At 42.5% G+C, this 20112-nt stretch overlaps 1 protein-coding gene across 1 annotated transcript; it reads right to left on the bottom strand.

Moving 5' to 3' along the window:
• Nucleotides 1–1789: 1789 nt before the first annotated feature.
• LOC110490401 (monocarboxylate transporter 2) lies at nt 1790–19284 on the bottom strand. Its single transcript, XM_021563776.2, has 5 exons — nt 19011–19284; nt 9051–9302; nt 4890–5033; nt 3760–4569; nt 1790–3289 (listed from the first exon to the last, which is right to left on the bottom strand). The coding sequence occupies exons 2-5, from the start codon at nt 9265–9267 to the stop codon at nt 3015–3017; spliced, it is 1446 nt and encodes a 481-aa protein (XP_021419451.2). The 5' UTR covers nt 9268–9302; nt 19011–19284; the 3' UTR covers nt 1790–3014.
• Nucleotides 19285–20112: the final 828 nt, after the last annotated feature.

Here is a 20112-nt window from a genome sequence, read left to right as displayed (position 1 = left end):
GTCATTATTTGCATATTATTTGTACAAATTATTATTAAACATATATTAAATCATATTAACATGTATAACGTTTGTGTTGCAATGAAACGGATATTATTAATTAAGTGAAGCTATACTTTGAATTGTGTACATATGGTACTGTACATAGTTGGTTAAACGATGTTCATTATTATGTTAATAGAAATTGCTGACAAAATTCTTCAAGCAAACATTATGATTACTACAACTTCCCTCAAAAGTCATTTAAGAGAGTTAGAGTTGAAAGGAAGAAATACTGTACTTGAAAATTAAGGTCACATAAGAAGCTGTTTAACCGTTTCACAATAGGCATGTTAATTTGGTAATTTCTATAACACTTCAATAAATACTTTCTAATATATATATATATATATATATATATATATATATATATATATATATATATATATATGTATATATACACAGTACCAGTCAAAAGTTTGGACACACCTACTCATTATAGGGTTTCTCTATATTTTTTATATTTCCTTCATTGTAGAATAATAGTGAAAACATCAAAATTATGAAATAACACACCAAAAAAGTGTTAAACAAATCTAAATATACTTTATATTTGAGATTCTTCTAAGTAGCCACCCTTTGACTTAATGACCGCTTTGCACACGCTTGGCATTCTCTCAACCAGCTTCATGAGGTAGTCACCTGGAATGCATTTAAATTAACAGATGTGCCTTGTTAAAAGTTCATTTGTGGAATTTATTTCCTTCTTAATGCTTTTAAGCCAATCAGTTGTGTTGTCACAAGGTAGTGGTGGTATACAGAAGATATCCCTATTTGGTAAAAGACCGAGTCCATATTATGGCAAGAACAGCTGAAAGAGGAAAAGAGAAACGACAATCCATCATTACTTTAAGACATGAAGGTCAGTCAATTCAGAACATTTCAAGAACTTTGAACGTTTCTTCAAGTGCAGTCGCAAAAACCATCAAGCGCTATGATGAAACTGTCTCTCATGAGGACCGCCCCAGGAAAGGAAGACGCAGAGTTACCTCTGCTGCAGAGGATAAGTTGATTGGAGTTACCAGCCTCAGAAATTGCAGCCCAAATAAATGCTTCACAGAGTTCAAGTAACAGACACATCTCAACATTAACTGTTCAGAGGAGACTGTGTGAATCAGGCCGAAATGCTGCAAAGAAACCACTACTAAAGGACACCAATAAAAAGAAGAGTCTTGCTTGGGCCACAAGCAATGGACATCAGACCAGTTGAAATCTGTACTTTGGTCTGATGAGTCTAATTTTGAGATGTTTTCTTTTCAACCACAGGGTCTTTGTGAGATGCAAAGTAGGCTTTGCTGGTGACACTGTCAATTATTTATTTAGAGTTCAAGGCACACTTAACCAGCATGGCTACCACAGCATTCTGCATACTCCAACCCGTCTAGTTTGCACTTAGTGGGAATCATTTGTTTTTCAACAGGACAATGACCCAGCACACCTCCAGGCGGTGTAAGGGCTATTTGACCAAGAAGGAGAGGTCATCTGCATTAGATGACCTGGCCTCCACAATCACCTGACCTCAACCCAATTGAGATGGTTTGGGATGAGTCGGACAGTAGAGTGAAGGAAAAGCAGCCAATAAGTGGTCAGCATATGTGGGAACTCTTCAAGACTGTTTGAAAAGCATTCCAGGTGAAGCTGGTTGAGGGAATGCAAAGAGTGTGCAAACCTGTCATCAAGGCAAAGGGTGGCTACTTTGAAGAATCTCAAATATATATATTTTTTGATTTGCTTCTTTTGGTTACTACATTATTCCATATGTGTTATTTCATCGTTTTGATGTCTTCACTCTTATTCTACAATGTAGAAAATAGTAAAAATAAAGAAAAACACTTGAATGAGTAGCTTTTGACTGGTACTGTATATATGACACAACTTAGATGCATTCTTTACATAAGGCAATGTATCATTGGGGAAAGTTAAACAGCTACTCCCAGAAATGACCATTGACTACACAAATAAATATCCCTGTATATACGTACATCAAAACAATGGCTAGGAATAGGTTATATTGCTCATGGATTCTTTATTTGGTATAAACCAGCAATATGCACATTTCTAGATGATTTTGATTGTGAATATCAAGTATTCTTAATAAGGCCATTGAAAATACAGCCAATAAAACGAATTTACATTCAACCTCATTAAATATGATTAAATTGCATTTGTTTCATTGTTGTTTTGGATGAGGCCTAAACATGGCCGGTTTAGAAGTAGTGCAGCGTATACGGACTCCATGTGCAATATGCAATAGTGAATAAAACAGCGGGTGTGTTATCGTTAGATTAGAAGCTTGGCAGTTGTGCAGGTTTAGCTAACGAACACAACGGACACAGTGCGCTAAAGGACAGTAATAATACATGGTCACTGGAGCCACCAAACCATGAACTCATCTCTGTTCCTGTGTTGCAATGATATGTCTCTCACCATAACCCTGGTAATAACAGACATTATGTGTCCTCGCATGTCAGCTCCCAGCATAGGAAACTGGGATATTAACCTGTATTGATTTCAATCAGAACAGTTGAATTGGGTTGCTGGTGTGGTAGGTTTAGTGTCACAGACTAAATACATGAGCAGTACTAGATTTCTGTCGACAGGTCGCATTTCACAGATTCCTAGATACGCGACAAAAGCTTCTTTCTCATATTCCAAGCCTTGTGGCTTCCTAACATGCGATCTGTATCTTACACCATTATATCCGGCTAGTCTGATGTTTGAGTAGCAGTCAGGGCAGTCACCCCTTCCTCCAGCAATACGCCTCGCAGTATCCCACGACATGGTTGTCGTTGTTACTTTGGCAGTTTGAGTGTCTCTGAAACAAAGGGGCCCCTGCGGGGAGGCCCCCGAGCGGAACCCTGGAGAGTGAAAGACCAGGAGGCACCCCACTTGAGCTCAGTCTGCAGTTTGATAGTGGCAGAGGGGGACGTGAGGGTGGTGGTGGAGGGGGGTGTGGTTGGCAGTAGGGAGGGGCTCTAGATGTTGGTCTCCCTCTGCATGGCGTCCTCATCTTTGGGGTCTACCATGTCCTCCAAGGCCTGGGCGTCCCCGTCTGTCTCCTTTTGGTCCTGGTCCCGGTCAGGGTCTTCGGTTTCAGTCCGTTTGTACATCTCCTCCTGCTTGCGCTCCTTGGCCAGGAGTCTGTAGTTGATGAAGTTGCCGATGAACAGCCAAATACTGGCCATAATCACCACAGCCCCACAGCAGAAATACATGTACTTGTAGTTTTTGGTGATGTCCACCAGTTTACCTGTAAATAAGAGCATAGAAAGGGTCAATGTTATTACATTTTTGGAAAATGTTTTTTAATGTTTTATTGAGTGATGAAGGTCTGTCATATTGTTATGTTCTGCATTTCCAAATATGCCTTTATCAGTTTCTTCATGTCTACTGATCTTTAATGAGGACATTATGTCAAATAAATGAAGCATTTTGTAAAGGACCAATAATCACAGAATGAACTTTCCATTTGTTGTTATTGTAATTAGACAAATAAGCACATATTATAAGAATGCCAAAACGTAATATGGCTTTTCCACTCTAAATCAGCAAACTCTATAATCAAGATCAAACCAAGTGAATGATTACTAAGCAATAGCACTCCATAAAACAATAATTGGGTGACTTTAATTTATTCCTTTGGCATATCAACTGCTTAAAAAGTAAACAATGTCTCACAACTGAATTAAGTAGTAATGAGTTGAGAGATCAGTGACATACCTGCCAGGGGTGGACCAATGAGGACAGGGCAGCACTCCACAATGGTGGTGAGCCCCACAGCGCTGGAGAACCTCTGAGCCCCCACCAGGTCCATCAGGGTCTCAAACAGCACCGAGCTGACCATGCCGAACGCAAAACCAAAGAACACGGCGTACACCACCAGGCCTGTGTAGCTCTCCACCAGGGGGCAGAGGATGTGGCACACCCCGTTGTAGAGCACGGCGAAGCTGAAGAAGTACTGGATCCTGGGCCGGATCCACTTGGAGTTGGCCAGGAGCCCCATGGAGGGCCGGGCAAACATGTCCACGAAGGCCAGGATGGAGAGCAGGAAGGCGGCCGAGTACTCGTCCACGCCTATGTCCTTGGCATAGGCCGTCAGGAAGACGATTGGCGAGAAAAAGCCCAAGAACATGATGACGTTGCCCGACAGATAGATGAGGAAACCGCGGTGCTTGAAAAGCGACAGGTCAATGAACTTGTTGACAGTCCCCAAACAAGTGGTCGTCTCCTTCTTCTTGGTGGTGGTTTTGGCAACGACCAACTCCTCATCCTTCTTGATTTTGCCCAGCGGTGGCCCCAGGGGCCTCATCAGGGCGCCAGCCACACAGCAATTGAGCAGTATGCCCCCCAGGATGAGGAAGCTGCCCCTCCAGCCGAAGGAGTTGAACAGGTACTGGTTGAAAGGGGCTAGGCTGCTCAGGAACACTGGGCTACCGGCCATGGCTATTCCGTTAGCGATGGGACGCTTCTTATAGAAGTACTTGCCAATCATAGTCAGGGCTGGCTGAAGGTTAAAGGCTAGGCCCAGGCCTTTGTGAGGAGAGAGGAATAATATGATTTAGAGTTAAAAAGATCATACATTTCTAACAAGATAATTATCTGATAAGAACACATTCGGAATAATATACATTTTCTTCAAGTAGCCAGACTGTGGACATTAAATGATTTGACAAATCAAGCTTAACTGTACTCTTGTAATGTATCTATAGTCTTTTACTATGACCTTTGTGAAAGACAGAATGGGAAACTCCAAATCAGTTGTAGGCCTATTTTCATCCAGTCACTTAAGGAGTTTGACACTATAATCAAATAACTCCGAATGAGTTGAAAATGGATTTCATCGGAATTACCTCCTATAAGACCGATGCAAACATAAAGCTCTACCACGCTGTTGCAGAAGGAAGCGGATATCAACCCGATAGAAGACAGCACTCCCCCCATGATCATGACAGGTCTGCAGCCATATGTGTTTACCAGTACACTGCTTATGGGACCTGGAAGAGAAACAAATGAGATACTAAAAACATGGTCTTTCATCCAACCCAAACATTCAGCCTGCAATAGACTCGGGTAATCATGTAGTGATTACTTAACGGTTTAAGCTTGTTAGCGTTGAAAGACAGCGTGAAACTTCCCAGCTCTGGAAATAGAAGTACTGTAACAAGACCTTGTTGATACTGGTAAACAATGTACAACACCGTGTTGTGTGTTCTGCATGCATTCTTAAGGGGATGAGGGCTGCATTGAGAGATCAGTAACAAACAGGCATGGGTATAACACAGCATTATCTTAGTAGTCAAACGGAAAAAATGGCCTTATTGCCAATAAGTACAGAGCACGTTGACAAAACATCTGTTATTTTCCAACTCTGCTACATATGTATCAGAGATCCCATCACGACAAGCAATACATGTACTGTTGGACCAGCAAGACCAATGACATAGAGTGCAGGTGACGTCTTGGACATAACTCAGCACCTAGACAATTAACCAATGGGTGCCTGTCAGCCTTGGACAGGCTGCACTGAGAGCTGAGGGCCAAACTAATGGAGCGTTAGTCAAACAGAATCAGTCAGAATCGATCGGGCCCGTCAAGCATCATCGACACGCTGAGTGAAGACAATGAACTGAGCTCTGGTTGGACACGCAATGGTTCTCTCTATTGCATAAGCTTTCAAGGCACAGCTGCCATGCTAATGCAAAACAGAGACCCAATGTGGCAACCAGTTATCTTATGAAATGGATAATAGACACTGACTGTATGAATACACACTGTATGGGCATAGATAGGTTTCAGATGTAACAGTGAGAGAACACTGGTGAACGTAAATGGACTCCTCTGAATTGGTCTGGTTGCACTGCATTAAAGCATTACCAGATGTATTTTCTGAAAGTGCACTGCAATGTAATGTTTTCGTATCTAAAGAGAGGGGTGGGGGGGGAATCAGGAACTATGACACATACACACTTTGAAGTGATCAGAAGACCTTGGCTCCATGGCCCATTTGTCCCTGAGCGCCGTTTCTTTTTCATTCACAGTTTTCCATGAGTAACAGTAAGCACTTGATATTGGTAGTACACACGCAGTTGAATTGAGTGGGGCCGACCAGCAATACGCTACTATGCCACACTGCTCTTTCCATTTCCTTGTTACCTTCAATAAGGGCTTGCCACACAACTTCTTCTTAGGGCCATACAACACAAGACAACTGGCAGCAAGTGAATCTTAGCAGATGTTGGTTTTAGTGGGTCAACCCGTCGTTCAACCCTCTCTATGGTCATTGATAGTACATCAAACTGACAGGTCCAAACAGTAGATTTTAAATTGTGTCCTTGTCAAATTTCTAAAAGTTGTTGTTGAGGGAAACTTTGTCCTTCGTATTTCTAAAGTCCTGTTATGTTTGAACCTCTGGTCTCCATTACCTGATAGGGTGAGGAATGACTCCGATTCTATGGCATGTCACAATGTCCCCTTTCATGACAGACGTTAAACAAAAGGACAAGTAAATTGAATAAGAAACGATAAGAGTGATGAAAGGTTTTTTTTGAACAATGCCCCCATTAGCAAGCAGAAGATGTGCGGTATCTGTGACGGACTCGGGGAGAGGTGCTATTTAAAAACAGGTTGGGGAAGAAGTCGCCTGACTTCATTTGCTCTGCGTGAATCTTTTTCCGACCTTGAGGAGAGGAGCCCTCCTCGTTTGCATACAGAGCACTTGTCAGTATTCTCCTGAGTCTGGTGGTGAAACCTGGATAGGCCAAGTGGAGGGAGCCCTTGAGGTTTCATATTAACTCCTTTTAAAAAGCAATTCATAAGTGAAGTTTAATTGCTGCAATAGCTGGACACACTTTCCAGGTTACCAAAAGGAAATTAGGAGTTTGTTTTGACAGTAACTATAAGGACAATAAATTAGACTACTATTGACATAGAACACGCTATATTTGAACATACTGTATCTCAGCCCGTACCAACATGATTGGGCTCAATTATAAAACATTTTAATGAAGCATGATCAGATACCATAACTTAAGGTTGCTTGTGTCCAGACTTGAGGCAAAATATGGGCTCAATCATGGAAACGAATGCCTACAAGAGGATGGGTACACCCGTCATTTACCCTTCCAGCTGTGATTTATTTCACAGGACCTAAAAGCTAGCTTGACAGCAGAAAGATGGAAGTTTGTGTAACACATTTGCTGACCACTCCCTGATTTGTGAGGTTGCAAAAGAAAAGGTTGATAAACCGTCAAGACAGCTGACTATGCAGGAAACTGATGTTTGCAATCCATCATACTATTAATGTCACTCTCATTACGGAATAAAGCGCTGATATATGAAACTAGAGCAGTTATGCAAGGACGCAAACATGAATTCTATAAGTGGTTGATCGACTAATAACACAGCTTAGCTAGCCATATTTCTGGACAGTTCAGTTAATGTGCTTGGCAGTGAGAGAGCTCTGCTGTGCTGACCGTCAACAGAGGATGGTACTGTACGTAGCCATGCTGCCTAGCCTAGCCAAGGTCAACTGTCCCTCTCTCTGTGTGGATTAGTGACATTGATCCAACACTGACACACACACAGCCTCCATTTTAGCACGTCACTGCAGAGCGACACTCAGCCAGGCTAGAAGGGAGGAGGGACGGGAGATCTGCATTAGGCGTCCATATAGCTGATGTAATAGAGTGCAATATTTGAAAATAATTCCCATTGGGCTCTTTTCTGCACCCATCAACATCATTACTAATCATTCACCTCAGTGTCTGTGTTACACCCTGGGTTATGGAGACACACAACATCCAGGAAGATATGAAATAGTTGCCTTCACTTACAGTTGTTGTGCATTTGTGGTCTTATCTAATATGTGTGTGTGGCCATACATCATAAAAATAGGTTGGCTGCTGTTGTTTGAAATCAGCAAGAGCCACACATTGGCTTATCCTGATGTTTGAGGATATGGCAAGCATTTCCAGTTTGTTTGCTCTGTGATTGACATCCAATCAGCATCATAAGTGGCACTGCTATCTTATCAGTTAGAGAGTCTGCCTGATGACTGCCCTGGAGAATTCAGTATGTGTCTGACCTCTGAACACGTGGTGGAGGTGGCAGTTGCGTCAACAGCACAGACGGCAGGCGGTGCGAAAACAACAGGTGCGTTGTAAAAGAGCCACAAGTCTCCTTCCTCTTCCAAGAGGACAAACACCCTCAATAAGCAGCTCTCTGATTGGGGTAAATATTTGGTGATTGTTTTTCCGCCATGTTATTCCAGAGAACAGCATATACCGCACTGGGCTGTCCGTTGCTTGTAGAGATGAAGAATGCATTAAACACTAAAAGGACAATTGCTTTATCGGCCTACAGCTGGTGCAAACACATAGGACAAGAGAGCAGGTGTTTAATGAATAGCTGATGAAGCTCTGTTCTCCCCTTTTGCTCAGAGATCAATATGAATGAATTACACTAAACATTTTAACGAGGGACAAGTGCCTTGTACAGGCTTGTCACATATAGAGGATGGTATTGGGTGTCCTTGGCTCTCTATGGCCAATTGGCCATCACTGTCACTGTCATCACAACAACGGCCTAGGATACAACAAACCCTGTTGACAGCAACAATTAGAAATGACCGGATAGGATGGCATCAGCTAACAGATGGCCAGCGTGGCACTGCCAAGCAAGGTGCCTACCGGGTAACCTAGTGAGGGGTAAAGTCATTATGAGAAGGAGACAATGTGATGCATGACTACTACAATATGCTGATGACTAGTCACAGAAACCATGTTTTCCTCTTGAATGTCAATTTAAAGATGGTCATAGGTTCTCATAGGAGACACACAATCAGATCAGTACAGGTACCTTGCCCCATACTTAGGGCATGAGTTTTCCCTGGACAGGTCACATGATGAAGATAAACTCAGGGCACTACATATACAGAACCCCAACCTTAACAAATCAGACAGACGACTTCAACAAGAGACTACCTGGACACCAACTTAATGTATTGGTCTTACCGCCTGCGTACATGACGGCCAGCATGATGGAGGAGATCCATGCTATCTGGCTGTAGGAGCAGTCGAAGATCTTCTGTATGTCCTTGAAGTAGACAGTGATGGCCTTGGGGAAGGCGTAGGAGAAGCCGATGGAGATGAAGGATCCCAGGACCACGGCCCAGCCCCAGCCCCCGTCCGGAGGGGTCACTGCTGGGGGGCCTGCGGCAGGGGGTGGCATCTCTGACCCAGCTGGCTCTCAGCGCTCACTGTTTACTGGAGGGGGAAAGAGGAAGAACAGGGGTCAGTACAGGGGATATATGAAGAGGAATGAGAGGGTCAGTACAGGGGAAATATGGAGAGGAAAGAGAGAGTCAGTACAGGAGAAATATGAAGAGGAATGAGAGGGTCAATAAAGGGGAAATATGAAGAGGCAGAAGAAAGATAGTTTCGGTACAGGGGAAATATGAAGAGGAAGAGGATAGAGAGAGTCGGTACAGGGGAAATATGAAGAGGCAGAGGAAAGATAGTTTCAGTACAGGGGAAATATGAAGAGGAAGAGGATAGAGAGTCAGTACAGGGGGAATATGAAGAGGCAGAGGAAAGAGAGGGTCGGTACAGGGGAAATATGAAGAGGAAGAGGATAGAGAGAGTCAGTACAGGGGAATGATGAAGAGGAAGAGGAAAGAGAGGGTTGGTACAGGGGAAATATGAAGAGGAAGAGGATATAGAGTCAGTACAGGGGAAATATGAAGAGGAAGAGGATAGAGAGTGTCAGTACAGGGGAAATATGGAGAGGAACAGTGGGAGAAACCGTTGAAAAGCTCTCTGGGTAGGGGAGCTGGACAATAATGATGATAATGACATCTCCACTCCCTCTAAGATTAATGTCTGTATTATAAACTTAGGCTTGAAAAACTAACAAAAAATGTAAGTTATAAAAAATGTTAGGCACAATATTCAGAGGTTAAAGGTTGTTTGGAGACAACTGTAGCTAACACCAATACCACATTGACAATGGCATGTTTTAAGTGTGCGCCCTACTGAAAATCAGTTTCCCACAGGTTGAGGCCATGTCCCTTTTGTCATTTAAACTCTTGACTGCTGGGTCATAAGACCAGATCTCAGCTCCAGAATGCACGTGAGCACACTGACAGAGTTAATCACCCTTGTCACAAGGTTGAGTTTCTACCTGAAACCAGATCAGCTCTTGCCCCACCCACTTTTCACCTTGAGGGTAGCCCCCTCCACCCCCACCCCCCATTCTGCCCTCACATTTCAGGAAGGTAATGGAGTAATGGAAACCAGAATGGGTGGAGAGTGGAGTGACAGGGGAGTGGTGTACGGGCAGCAGTGACCAAGATCACGTGTCTTTATTGACAAAGCAAACATGTCTCTGATCGTATATACACACATCCACCACACATACACACTTTCTAAGTTGTTCAAGAGATATCATGGGTAAGAGGCAGCTGCTTAGTTCCAGACACACAATCTACAACAACTGATGAGTGATATTAATATGTGCCTTCGTGATCCAACGAGCTTAATTAACATTCCATTTTTTTTCTGATATCACATACGTTGACATTACACAACCAACGGCTTATGAAGGCATTTCAACATCACAAGTAAAAGCTTATTTAAATGGGATTATTGTAGTTTAGCAAAACATGCTCAGCCATACTCTAGACGATACAGCTTAACAGGGGCATGGCATGGCTTTGATTAGGTGGGTTAGAAGCATGAAGGTAGACCCATAGCTCTAAAGGCGACCCATAGCACACTAACTCTATCCAAGGTAAAGAGTTGAGGAAAGTGGTTGAAGTTCCAACCATACCAGAAGGGGACAAAAGCACTAAAACTAGAACCTACCATTTCAATCTCAAGAGTGGCTGTAAAACGGACTCCATGACAACAACATGGTGCAGTGGCATCAATAAATTATATCAGTCTCTGTCTCTCATCAAGTCGTGGCCAGATCAGATTGCACTGCTGTGGAGCCTCATTCATATTCAGCCCCATCTCAGCTGTCAACAGCAGGCAATTAGCTAAACTAGTCGCCATGTGCTGTGATTGGCTGACCTTTCAGAAGAAAAAAGGAAAACGTGAATGAAGACAGTGACTCAACGTCACTATAAAGACGTTAGAAAGCCTATTTAAATCTTATGCTAAAACTGATAGTAGTAGAATTTCGAGATTTTATCAGCTGGTTTATAACTACTACACTACACGACACGACATGACACGACATGACACGACACTACACGACTTCTGACACACACACACACACACACAAACGCAACATTGTTTAGGTAAGGAATATCTCCAGCCCAGCTTTTCTAAATAAAGACGTTGTTTCATCACGACTATGTAAACACAGTTGTTATTTAACAGACACCATGAGTATTTGTGAGCTGTATAATGTGGGCTTAACGGAGGGTGAAGTGGTAGGGGAAGGGTTTTCCTACAGGCGTTCCGGGCATCTTCACGTCACTCTTTTCAGGTGTTTGACTTACAATGTTTTTTACATTTCTAACTTAAGCTAAATTTCTTGCTAATCACTCAGATATATAATCCTCTGTGCATATTCCCATGTGTTGCTCTTTTAATTAAACTCAGAGAGTATCTATTTTTCAAACATCCATATGGTGATAAAAGTCTAATCTGATTATTGGCCCGGGTTGATAGTGGGGTTGGTTGATTGAACGTGACGACAATGCATAACGGGGTCTCAGGACTCATAAGCTGCTTAGGTTTCTAAGTCTGAATAGTATAGTGAAAATACCAAAACACACCGTGTAAGCGATGACAACAGTCGCACAAAAAAACTTTATGTGAGTATACAAAACAAGTTTGTTTAGGCTATTTGACTTACATGAGCCTACTTGTGTATTTCAAGAGAAGTTTATTAATTCTTTGTGCGCCACAGTAGTTTCTCCCCTCTCCCCATGATGTCATCATGTGTCCTCTGTAATGTGTTTTTCCTCTGTTTGGTGTCTCAGAATATCAGCTGACACAGAGGGATGGGCAGATGCTTTCACAGCCAGAGACAACCAACCACAGTCCCGCCCAGCCAGATGGATGTGTCCTATCTAAGCCAATCACAAGGCACCTCAGATGCCTGTCCTTGCCCGTTGTTGAACTGAGCAAACAGTGTGCCTACCTTAGGTCTACCTGTGCTCGAAACTATCCTGTTACCTTAAACTTCAGGGAAGGTTAAATGGACAATGGAGCCTTAGAATTAGAACGAAGAGGCAGGTAGCCAACCACTACAACAGCATTCCTCTAATTGAATTATCTCAATGACAAGCTGATCAGAGCATGTAACACAATAGTGTGTGTGTGTCTTTGGTTTGGCAGTTTGTCAAGCTGGTAGGTCTGCATTTTCCTCCAAGGTCGAACCTGAGGGATAGCTTGACAGGCTGCTTAAAATCTTCCCTCAGACATTCATGGCCAAGGTAAACTGATCCTAGACCTGTGCTGACTAAGAGGTACAACTTCTGAGCCTGGCTGTGTTCTGTTTCAGGTGAACTACGTTGAGTAACCATGGAGCCTGAAACAGAGAAGGCGTGTAACTGAGTTAACGGACACAATGTGCCACCTGCAGCAACACGACTGACTGCCCTTGAGCCACATGATGATCAGGATTGGTGGCTTTGTGTCTCTTGGTACACCCAACAGGATTATGTGGCATAGAGTGTGCAGAGCGAAAATGAAAAAGGATAGGTAACCTACTCAGAGTTATCTTGGCACCACGTTGACAGAACGATTTGAGTAAATATAGAACCACTCTGAGGCTGGTTGCGGTTTTGAGCTTTGCAAATTACGGGATAATCACACTTTTTTTTTCATTGACGTGTTATAATTTAGGTTTTATAAATAGCAGCTACGGCAATTGCCACGGTCATAGAGGTGAAGTAGAACAATATATCATATCTAGTAACTGCATTTGACTTCTGCCTAAATGTAAAACAGGCAGTATAGAAGTTTCTTGTTGGGCCCTTGCTCAGAGGTATGAATGGCATTCAGGCATTGCGAGGTCACTAGCGTCACCATGCTGTAGTCTGGTTTGTGTATCCACAGGCCTTCGGGCAGGCACAGGCCACTCCTGTGACAGTCTAGTCCTCAGGGAATCTTGTGTCACCTTGGATGAAACTGACAAGAAGATATGAGCCAAGTGTTTTCATGAGCATCATACACTACCTGGTTAAGTAGGTCTGAATAGCCTGTGGGAGAGGAAAGACATGAGGAAGAGGTGGAGAGCAAATCAATTGAGATGGAGAAGATGTGTGCTTGTAAAAGGGACTTTCCAGGTGAACAGAATGGAGAGCCGTTATTGATCCCATCTATCAAAATCATGTTGATTGATTATATGAATTCAGGGAGAACATCTCCAGAGCAGAAGCCAAGAGAAATGTCTAATCCGCCTTCTCTTAATGTTGCTGGTTCGAATACCTGAGCTGACAAAGGTGTAAAAACCTGTCGATGTGACCTTGAGCAAGGCACTTAACCCTAATTTGCTCCAGGGGCGCCGTACTACTATGGCTGACCCTGTGAAAGCAACACATTTCACTGTATGTGACAATTAAACATATCCCCCCCCCCCCCCCCCTTTTTATTTTACCTCACAGCACCAATGTTCTCTAAACAACAGCCAGAGAGTCTTGTACAAAGTCACAACAAAAGACAGTAAGTGTCTGCTTTCCACCAGACACTGGGTGATGAATTCACACAAAGCTCACAAGGTCATCAATACAATATCAGTGTGCCTCCAGTCTGACGTCCTTCACTATCAACAGACGAGTTTTAATACATAATATACAGCGAGGAGTCTAGCGACCATCAACCTGTGACACAAATGAGTGTCACAAATAGAACACTGGAAATCATGTGTATACAATAAAGAGAAAATTAATAAATATGCTAAGTAATGTGTTAATTACTCTTAACTGAATATTAACTACCTCCATCTGAAATGTTCCCCATTGCAGTGCTCTACACAGCTCTGCGTTGTCTTTCAGAAGCAATTTTCATTGACCATTGCCATATGTCAGGCCATACTGCAGGTGTCCATCCCCCGCCCTCGCCCCAGTCAAAACATGTTCCTATACTACATGCTTTCCATACCTGTTGGCTTATTGGGGCGGCAGGTGGTTTGAGCGTTGGGCCAGTAAACAAAAGGTTGCTGGATTGAATCCCCAAGCTGACAAGGTAAAAATCTGTCATTCTGCTCCTGAACAAGGTAGTTAACCCACCGTTCCCCGGTAGGCCATCATTGTTAATAAGGATTTGTTCTTAACTGACTTACCTAGTTGAATAAAGGTAAAAAAAAAAAAAAAATATATATATATATATATATATATATATATATCTATATACAATTCACATTGAAGCAAGTCTAAGAAGTGGTAGATCTGTTCTAGGTGTGCTATTTCTATGCTCACCATTAAAAGAACTCACTATGTGGTAGTGGTAGAGTGAATAGATCTGAGGGTCTAAGAAATTATACTCTGCTGGGTGGAATTTTAAATCCTATGTCACCATTTTCCACTGACACTTTGACCTCAACCAAAGCATGTTTTGGGCGTCGAACCAGAATGGGTTTTCTACTTGAGAAGAACAAATCAGGAATTCCAGAAACAGTCTGTGTTTCAGGAAAACATATAAACATGGTGGTAATATTAACATTTTGAAGCCTCTTCTTGAAAAAGGAAAAGTCTGCAAGTTATACTATGAGGCCAACAATTGAACCTTTATTTAACTAGGCAAGTCAGTTAAGAACAAATTGTTATTTACAATGACGGACTACCCCAGTCAAAACCGGACGATGCTGGGCCAATTGTGCACCGCCGTATGGAACTCCCAATCCCAATGATGCAGCTTGGATTCGAACCAGATACTGCAGTGACGCCTCCTGAAGTACAGAGTCTTAGACCACTGCGCCACTCGGGAGCCCAAAAGGAATGGCAGACCTATAATGCACATTTCTATGTGAATTTGGTCAGGTGGCCCAAAAAGTTGCATATTGCAGTTTTAATGATAAAGGCTACGCACGAAAGCAAACGTTTAAAATAAATTAACTCTCATTCTCTCAATACATTAATTCTAGGACTTGGCATGTCAAAAGTGTAAGCCAGGGTGGTGTTGAAAGGGCTTGTAGCCTTTTTGAAAGCAGGCATCTGACCTCAAGGTCACCTGAAAGTAATGTATGTACTGTAGCAAACGTGTATGCGTACAACTAGCTCATCATTAACCACAATTGCCAACTCTCACGTCACACAAAACGATTCAATCTACCAGAAACACTGATCCAGTATACAGTTGCCTCTTTGAAGCCCTGTATAGTAAAGACGCAACAGCAACCTTCAATAGAAGAAAGACTACTGAGAGACAATGGGGCCATTGACAGCCAGAATACACACCCTGCACAGCAGTCAGGGGTCTTTCCATGAAAATAATCAATAGGTGTTTGATATCCTATTATTGTAGTTTCTTCTTTCTAACTTCTATGGCAACACACCCAGAAAGTAGTCTTACATGAACAACTGGTAATGGCAAAGCACACAATAAATCTATCTACCACATTTAGGGCTATAAGGAGACATTTTGAGCAACAATAGACCTGTTAATATAATGGCATTACAAGAGTAAATACCAAGTTACTACACAGGTATGAGAACAACTTGGTGTAAAGTGTTACCGGGTGCCTTTTACTACAGGTGCTCTTAACCCACTACTGAGCTGATTCTGTTCAAATGCATGGGTGGTGACGTATCTACCATCTACCAGCTAACCACACCCACTTAGACTACTTATTAGACATGTCTTCAGCTGCTAAGTAAGTACATTTAATTACCATGGAAGGCCTTGAGCGGTGCCTGTGCGTAGTCAGCAGATTGTAGTCAGCGATGGATTTAGCTCACCCAGTGTGCCAGGTAGGTGGTGTTAACTTTTGGAACCGTTCCATTGGTCTTTAAGTGCCAACTCTGTCCTCCTGGCGCACAGGGCAAGCTAAAACAAGTGGTGATTTCTGTCTAGGCAGAGTGTCATGGCCCCCGGAGCAACATCCAGTGCTGCCAGTGCCAAGAACCAACCTGTTAATCCATGCCAATATTTGCTGCAGCGTCAACGCCTAAGTAATGGTATGGGAAAACATAACATATTACACCACACATTTTAAGTGTAAAGTTTTAGTAGTTTGATAACGGTGTGTAGATGATTCTTCTAAATTCTTGTACAACAAACATTTTTTTCATTAGCTTACATTGATTTAAGGGACATTTAATCCAAGTATTTGTTTGAGAGGGGGTCAAAGGGGACCACTGAGTAAGGGTTAGGCTACGTAAATGCCAAACAGGACATTCATAACTGGAGAAAAAGCATAAACAAACTGGGCTCTGACCGAACATGAACTGTCTCTTACAACCTCTTTTGATAAGCTACGGCTGTAGAGGACTGCTCAACTACTCACAGGGGATTAGAGTCTGAGCTCCACTTCCCTCCCTGTTTTCTACGACGGCACCATGGGACTGGAGCACTGGACGGACACAGCGCCTAAGCCAAGTTGTTGATCAAGGGTTCTTGTGCCAGGCTAGGGACTTACTGAAGGTATGCAACCTAATACATACCTGACTCCAGTTGACATATTACACGGTATACATCTAAGGCATTTCTATGCCTAATATACTGTGGTGTAGGACACTGGAAATGGTTTCCTATTGAATCGTGCAAGCACTTATTAAACATCAAAAGCACCGAAACTGGACACCGGGAACAGCATAATAGATTGTATACTAGGGCCGGAAATTGCCAGGGAGCTCACGTCATGATATTATCACGATATTTAAGCTGATTATACGATATGTATTGCGATTCTCACAATTCTATATGTATTGCGATTCGATACTGAGATTTTATTGCGATTTGATGTTCCAAATTTGCAAACATATGGGAACATGTTTCTCACTACATCTACTGCAGAGAGACAAGAGAGAGCATGAGAAAATGAGTTTTGATTAGTCATGGAAATGAAAGTGCTGGAAACATGTTGGCTCAATATTTAAAAAGAAGATGGAGAACAAGCTTAAGGATGAACAATACCAGTTTTGGCACAGGTACAGCCAAATAGCACTAGCTAACGCTGATTAGAAAATCATTATTATATCTATATATTTGTCCAAAATAATATTGCTAAATGTAACTGTATCGATTTTTTCCCCCATCACTATTGTGTACACAACAATAATCATAACAACAGCTTTGTAAATACTATGTCAACACCACAAACTTGTTTGGGAATTATTGTAACACCTAAGTGTTAAAACCTCAGCAACTTTTAAGGCTTTATTTTCTACCCACATGCTCAGGGGGGAACACTGCTTTAGTTTACATGAAAACAGTGAAACACATTAGAGCAGAGGACAATGAATGTGGCTTGAGGGCTATGACAACCTTCCAGTATTTAGGATCGAGTCAGAGGTCATGTTACCCAAATCACAACAGTGAAAGATGGCCTACGGGCTGCTGACGATGGTTGGCTGGTCACTGCTTGTTTTAGTCACGATGAGAAACCCTTTCCCCTGTGAGATGGCCGTCTATAAAACTGATTTATCTTCAGAGGGGTTGGGAAGCCAGATGGATGGTGAGGCTAAGAGGCAGATGACAACGGGTTGTGGAGATGAGTCAGCTAAGCTTGAAGCTAACCATCCATGTATTATTTAGCTACATAGACTAGTGCACTAGAATGCACCATTTCTATTGGGATTTGAATGTTTCCTAGGCATCTGTCAGGTCAACTATGAAGTGGTGGCTCAATAAAGTGGAGAGGCCCCTATCTAGGTTACAATACAACAATGTTACAAAGGTTTCTCATGCCTGCAATGTCTACATGTTACCCTTCCTTTGGTAACCCAAAGAAAGTAGTCCAGTACCAGAGGCAGAACCAGCCTATGCCAGTACCAGAACTTATCCAATAGGTCTACCATAGAGCAAAGTAATGACCTGGGGAGGAACGCGAAAGCCCCTGAAGTGCATTATTAATTCATTATCAATATGTGCACATAGCCAAATCTATGGCCCATTGTTATTTGTCTACATTTCTTTCAACAATGCAAGCCATATATTGCCCAATTTCTCATAACATCTTGCATTACCGAAGAACCAGGCAGACTTCGCTGGTCATTTTGTAAAAAAACATTTTTATCTCGTGCTATATCAAGTCAAGGTGGAAAAAAGACAGACCAAATGTGACTGACCGATGTTATATTTAAAGCGCACCAGCTGACCCGGAGAGTGAAACATCCTCTGCTTGGCCCAAACCTGCTTACGAAAAATCTTCAGATCAGATCCTTAGATAATAATAGACTAGTATGATTTGGTAACTGTGTCATCTCAGTGGGAAAATGGTTACATTATATTATGCATCGAGACGCACGGGATGAGAAGAGAGATGTACAGTAGATCTACTGATCAGTGATGCCTCAAACTATGATGCAATACCCGCGTGTAGATCCTAATCCGTGTAGTCAGATACTCTGTGTGCGTGTGCTGCTGACAGAAACCGGATGGAACCAGCCAAATATGCATATCATAGTCTACACTGGGCCTACATAAACAAGTATTCATAATTATCTAGGCTAATGTAGTCTATAAGCATCATTCGCACAATATTGGGAGTAATAAGAGTAACGACTAACATGTCTGTCGGTGCCACATTTGGTTAACTCCGTGATTACGCACAATATATGTACATTTCAAGCTGAAACATAATGTAATTCAAAATTCAGCCTAATGTTTGTTTTATAAAGCATGTAGCCTAAGTGGTGTAGGCTATTGTTGTCACGATGACCAAGCATCTCTCTAAATGCCGAAGCAAAGCGTATCATTGTTGGACAAAAATAATAATCGTGAACGCACGGGCAGCTGTTCAGAGTTTCGTAAGCATTATTCCATCACGGATAACTTTCAGGAAACGCATATTACCTTTTGCGAATATAGGCGCGGTCTATCCCCAAATGTGGTATGTGGTCCTTGGTCGCTGACCTTGTCAGTGTTGCGGGAAGATGGGGCTCTATTCTATTTGAATTCGCTTACTAGGAAGCTGAATGTGACGTAGAGCGTTGAAAGAAGGCGGCCCAACCTGCTGTTATTCTGGACCACGGGTAGCATAGCGAGCATAGTGCTGGAGACAAGAGACCGGCAAGAGCATCAAGTAAAACCAGCCGGCTTGCGCTCCAATACCGGTAGGGAGGAGAGGGGGGCGTTTGACAATTTGTTTGTGGGTGTTTCTCATTCTTTTGTTATTGAAACCTTATGTGGTTTAGCGTCTGCTTCCACTGGAAGAACGCTCCGCGTGTTGTGCCCCATTCAACACTTCAAAACAAACTCGAAGTAGGTCATCCGATTTATCACAGGGATTCTTTTAAACAGTCATGTAATGAGGGAGTTGTCTAAACGCTTGTTTCATGCTAGCAAACTATGCATCAAAAATATTGTAGCAAATATAATTTCACATCACTTATGTTGGCCAATTTGACCAGTTTACCTGTTTGAAGAGCAATTGAATCCCAGAGCGCCAATCGCCCATAAAGGCGTTAGGTGCAGCGTCCAACTTGTGATACACATTTTGTATACATACACAGAGCAAAAATATAAACGCACCATGCAACAATTTCAAAGGTTTTACTGAGTTACAGTTCATAAAAGGAAATCAGTCAATCAAAATGGGTTCATTAGGTCCTAATCTATGGACTGGGTATACACATATGCAGCTGTTGGTCACAGATACATTTACCTTAAAAAAAAGAAGGTAGGGTCGTGGATCAGAAAACCAGTCAGTATTTGGTGTGACCATCATTTGCCTCATGCAGCACCACCCATTTCATTTGCATAGAGTTGATCAGGTTGTTGATTGTGGCCTATGGAATGTTGTCCCACTCCTCTTCAATGGCTGTGTGAAGTTGCTGGTATTGGCGGGAATTGGAACATGCTGTCGTACACGTAAATCCAGAGCATCCCAAACATGCTCAATTGGGTGACATTTCTGGTGAGTATGCAGGTCATGGAAGAACTGGGACATTTTCAA

Source organism: Oncorhynchus mykiss, chromosome 15 (assembly GCF_013265735.2).
Source record: "Oncorhynchus mykiss isolate Arlee chromosome 15, USDA_OmykA_1.1, whole genome shotgun sequence".
In the NCBI taxonomy this organism is placed as follows: Eukaryota; Metazoa; Chordata; class Actinopteri; order Salmoniformes; family Salmonidae; genus Oncorhynchus; species Oncorhynchus mykiss.
This window is presented reverse-complemented; position numbering and strand designations above follow the sequence as displayed.

Excerpts from the sequence above, each read along its gene's own strand:
- LOC110490401 (XM_021563776.2), bottom strand. The coding sequence starts at position 9,267 with ATGCCACCCCCTGCCGCAGGCCCCCCAGCAGTGACCCCTCCGGACGGG. Across the intron at positions 4,570-4,889 it reads TTGCATCGGTCTTATAGGAG|GCCTGGGCCTAGCCTTTAAC; the intron begins GTAATTCCGATG and ends CTCCTCACAAAG. Across the intron at positions 3,290-3,759 it reads CATTGGTCCACCCCTGGCAG|GTAAACTGGTGGACATCACC; the intron begins GTATGTCACTGA and ends TCTTATTTACAG.